This window comes from Muscardinus avellanarius (assembly GCF_963383645.1).
Source record: "Muscardinus avellanarius genome assembly, chromosome: 12".
In the NCBI taxonomy this organism is placed as follows: domain Eukaryota; kingdom Metazoa; phylum Chordata; class Mammalia; order Rodentia; family Gliridae; genus Muscardinus; species Muscardinus avellanarius.
In genome coordinates this window covers 24,732,987-24,737,678 of record NC_137798.1, presented here as the reverse complement: position 1 = coordinate 24,737,678, position 4,692 = coordinate 24,732,987, and the positions used below count along the sequence as shown (strand labels likewise).

Here is a 4,692-nt window from a genome sequence, read left to right as displayed (position 1 = left end):
TTGTATTTTTGATGAATGTCATCCTAACTGGAATTAAATGAAATCTCAGTGATCTCAGTGTTGTTTGGATTTGCACTTCCCTGATTGCTTGATGTTGAACATTAGATTTTTGACACTCAGTGCTGCTTATCTAAAGCTCTCACAAAGCAGAAAGGACTCATCAACAAAGTTACTCATTGTTTTCCTTTCTACCAGGCTACATGTTCCTTAGAAGATAAAGTATTTTCATTAGTCCTGCTGCTTGGTCCATATGTGAGATCCTCAAGGTGATGGACTATAATTCTTAGGAGCAAACAAACTCTCCCAGGTAGTTATCTCTAATGATAGCAATTTCTGTGATCACAACCCTCCTCTGGGCTTGTTGGTCACTACAGTCCAGTGACGTCAATTTCCTCATTAGTTTCTAATCCTTGTGATGGCTTTTTGTATATCTTTGTGGTGAAAATACTGGCACTCCAGAGAGCAAAGAGTGAGGACTGAGGTCTGCAATGACATGGATTCTCTGCCTTTTCCCTCCATCCAAAGGCTCCTGAAAAATTGTCTTTCTCATAGTAGGTGCTGATCTTAACAAGACCAAGGACAGAAATATCACTGTTTTCTATTCCTGACAGATAAGGTTAAGTTGGGCAGTTGCATTTTCCTGGGACATTTAAGTAAATATTCTGCACTTAAAGCTACAATCGTGACCAGGAAACAGTCCTTTTAATGTGACTCTTAGTGGTATGTGATAGGTTTTAATTTCTAGAGGTTTGGGAAAGAATTTTGTGACCACTTAATTTATTGCTGTGGTAAACTGAAATAATATAGGCACAACTAGAAAAAATGTAAGATAGAGTATTTGTTTGCAAAACATTTCATGCGTTCCTTTTAATCTGCTTTCTCTATTTTAGATTCCTGACTGCTCCAAGAGCTGGCCTAGCTACTTAGGACTCTGATTAGGATGCAACATCCACCCCACCTTACCTCCTTGAAAAGAACTCCTCTCTACAACTACAGACACTCTAAAAATATTTCCTCCTTTTTAAAAATTTAATTTTATGACTTATTTACATAGGGCTAGATCTGACCTTTTAGGAGATGTGAAAGTAACACCTAAATTCTTCCCAAGAATTAATGACTGTAGATTATAGGATATTATAGGATATCTCCATACTTTCCATTTCGTCTTAGGTAAGTGAAAGTATTGTTCAGGATTTTTCTGAATACTGTGCACCAGCTATTTGTTTCTAGTAATTTTATTCAGCTCACTTCACTTGCCAGTTTTATGAGTTATAAGTATTGGGAAAATATTCATTTCATAAAATTTCAAAAAGAAGGGACCTGAAAATTATTTAGCATAAATTGCATCATGAATTAATTCACCTTCAAATATTACAAAAAATGAAACATTGTTTTTATATGACCACCTCTAATCCAAAACTCATTCTTTTATTAGTCAGACTACATCATGTAAAATTATCAGAAAATAATTATTTGTTCAGAGCTGAAATAACTATTAAAATGTTTGCATGTCATAACAGTTGATTAAATTTATTACCTATATAATATTTTAAGAAATATTTTCAGAATTTCTAAGAGGATTAACATCTAAGTATTTAATATTTGAGAACAATAAGTGCTAAAAGGCTGAAGGACCTTCTCCTGCTCAGCAGTCAGATAGCTACTCAGTGACATAACCATGGTTTTAAACACTACAATTTTTTTTATTCTGATAGCCCAGTTTTCACAACAGTGATATTCTTGGGTATCTTATGTACTAAGAAACTCCTTGATTGAACCAGTTTGACCAGTGTTTTTCTCTATGAAAAAGTGGGTGCTTTCTTATTCTAGGCACCCCCAAAAGTCATTCACAGAAGAATATACTTTTACAGATGACTCAGGAAAGCTATCTGGAGTATGATTATTATGATGATTTTCCTATGTAATTGCATTATGAGTTTTATTCTAAAGTGCATCTGCTCACAAGTTTCTCATGTCACCTCCAATTCTGTTGTAGCACCAGAGTCTCTTAGTAGACTATTTCCCTTGATTAATGCTTTGCTCTTTTTTATGGGATATATATGAAACCCTCTTAGTTCATTTTATTGGCTATTACTGCTTTTTTTGTCTTAGGAATTTAGTGCAATGTTTATGTCAGGGAGTTGAAGAGTCAGGACTCCTAAGGATAGAGGTGGTGATAAAGGAACAGAAGAGTCAAACTTATTCCATTGTACACTTTTTCCTGTAGTGTATTCCACCTTCTAATTCTACTCGATAAACTAGTTGAAAGTCCTGGAGTCATTATTTTGATATAACATGTGCTAAAATATGGTTTTTGCATTGATGGGATTTTAGAAATTGAAAACCTGATATATTAACATGAATTCCTGAATTTAATTTCTGTGAGTTAAAATGATTTATCACATTCTCCGTTCTTATGAGTAAACCCTCTGGGAAAACTCAAGAAGAGACTAGACAATTTATAATTATGTTCTAAAAAGCTGGGTGTGGTGATACATGCCTGTAAATCCCAGTACTTGGGAGGCTGAGACAATTTTTTATTTTATAACTTGCTTTTTTGTTTTTTCATGATACAATCTTGGAAAGGCTCTAAAACCTATATGATTAAAAATAACATAAAAGTGGACAAGTTTTTATAAAACAGAACACAGAATAACTGAGTAGAAAAGAAAAAGTATTTTTCTTATGATCTGAATTCTTTATTATAAATATCAATTATTTATAATTATAACTTTAAAAGACTCACCAAATTTAATAAAATATTATTTATAATTTAATAAAATGTTCATCCTTTTTATCACCATTTTCTGGGTATAAAAAGTTTAATATCTTCAGGAATTAGTTGAAAGAAACAAATGCATTAATTTATCTCTTAAAGAAAAACTCTGGGAGGAAGTAAGTCACAAGTGCAAAGGTTCTGGGAAGTTCTGATTTTTACAGTTTTACTAGGATTTTGTATTTTAGTTTGTAGAAATGTTAACTTTAAGGAGAACACAGGTTTTAATCATTTGAAGTGATAATTCCTCTTGTAACCTTACAGGAATGTAATGTTCTCTCTTGTCTTATCTTTATAATTACAAAATGTTTGTTCAAAAAATGACAAAAACAAAGGTACATATCTGGTAAAGTTCTTAGGAGGTGGAGAATCAAGTGGTCAGAACACATCATGAGACAGAGCATTATCAAAATGTCACTCACTCCTGCCTCTATCCTCCTTTCAAGGATAACAACTATGGGGCTTTTAGACTCCTTTATTAAATTTACCTGTTTTGAATTTTAGTAAAGTAGATTTATATAATTTCTAGGGATTCAAGAAAACCCAGGTATATAAATATAAATAGGAATTATAATCCTGAAAACCTGAAGTGTAATTGAGAGAGTAAACTACAGTCCACTGATCTATCTCTATCTCTCTCCTATTCAGGTAGCTGGATATAAGTCTCTTCTAAAGTCAATGAATGACACAAATTATTCTCGGGTGACTGAGTTTGTGTTGCTGGGACTCTCTAGCTCCAAGGAGCTCCAGCCTGTCTTGTTTATCATATTCTCCCTCCTCTATCTAGCAATACTCGTGGGCAACTTCCTCATCATTCTCACTGTGACCTCAGATTCCCGCCTTCACACACCCATGTACTTTCTGCTTGCCAATCTCTCTTTCATAGATGTATGTGTTGCCTCTTTTGCCACCCCCAAAATGATTGCTGACCTTCTGGTAGAACGCAAGACTATTTCTTTTGATGCCTGTTTGGCTCAGATTTTCTTTGTTCACCTCTTCACTGGCAGTGAAATGGTTCTCCTTGTGTCGATGGCCTATGATCGCTATGTCGCCATCTGCAAGCCTCTCCATTACATGACAATCATGAGCCGCCGTGTGTGTATTATTCTAGTTCTCATCTCCTGGCTTGTGGGCTTCATCCACACCACCAGCCAGCTGGCATTTACTGTGAACTTGCCTTTCTGTGGTCCTAATCAGGTGGACAGTTTTTTCTGTGACCTCCCCCTAGTCACCAAGCTGGCCTGCCAAGATACTTATGTCATCAGCTTACTCATAGTTGCAGACAGTGGCTTCCTTTCCTTGAGCTCCTTTCTCCTCCTGGTTGTGTCCTACACTGTGATACTGATCACAGTCAGGAATCGCTCCTCAGCCAGCATGGCGAAGGCCCGCTCCACGCTCACTGCCCACATCACCGTGGTCACACTGTTCTTTGGGCCATGCATTTTCATCTACGTGTGGCCCTTCAGCAGTTACTCAGTAGACAAAGTGCTCGCAGTGTTCTACACCATCTTCACTCCCATTTTAAACCCAGTTATCTACAGTTTAAGGAACAAAGAAATGAAGGCAGCCATGTCAAAGCTGAAGAGTCGCTACCTGAAGCCTGGCCAGGTTTCTGAAGCCATAAGAAATGTTCTTCTCCTGGAGACCAAGTAAACTTAGACATTTTCAAATGGAATCCTGTGATGTTAAAGTCAGTCATGTTAACCAGTCTATCATGACAATGAAAGGCATGATGAATTTAGTAAATTTAATATTCTTTCCATTGTTATTAGTTTATTTTTTGCTTTTTTCTTCCTACTTTAAAATTTATAATAATTTTGAAATAAAGAGTATTTGTTTTCAAGTCAACAATGAAATTTATTAATGTATAAATACTTTAGGTGTCATATTTGTGAAAATGTGTTGATAATACTCTA

The 4,692-nt window shown here is 35.4% G+C and overlaps 1 protein-coding gene across 1 annotated transcript; it reads left to right on the top strand.

Moving 5' to 3' along the window:
- Positions 1-3,442: 3,442 nt before the first annotated feature.
- Positions 3,443-4,429, top strand: LOC308271390 (olfactory receptor 4K15; the record flags this gene model as incomplete). The annotated part of the gene is made up of 1 exon (XM_080707686.1): positions 3,443-4,429. Exon 1 carries the CDS (start codon positions 3,455-3,457, stop codon positions 4,427-4,429), a length of 975 nt encoding a protein of 324 aa, XP_080563812.1. The 5' UTR covers positions 3,443-3,454.
- Between the last annotated feature and the right edge of the window lie 263 nt (positions 4,430-4,692).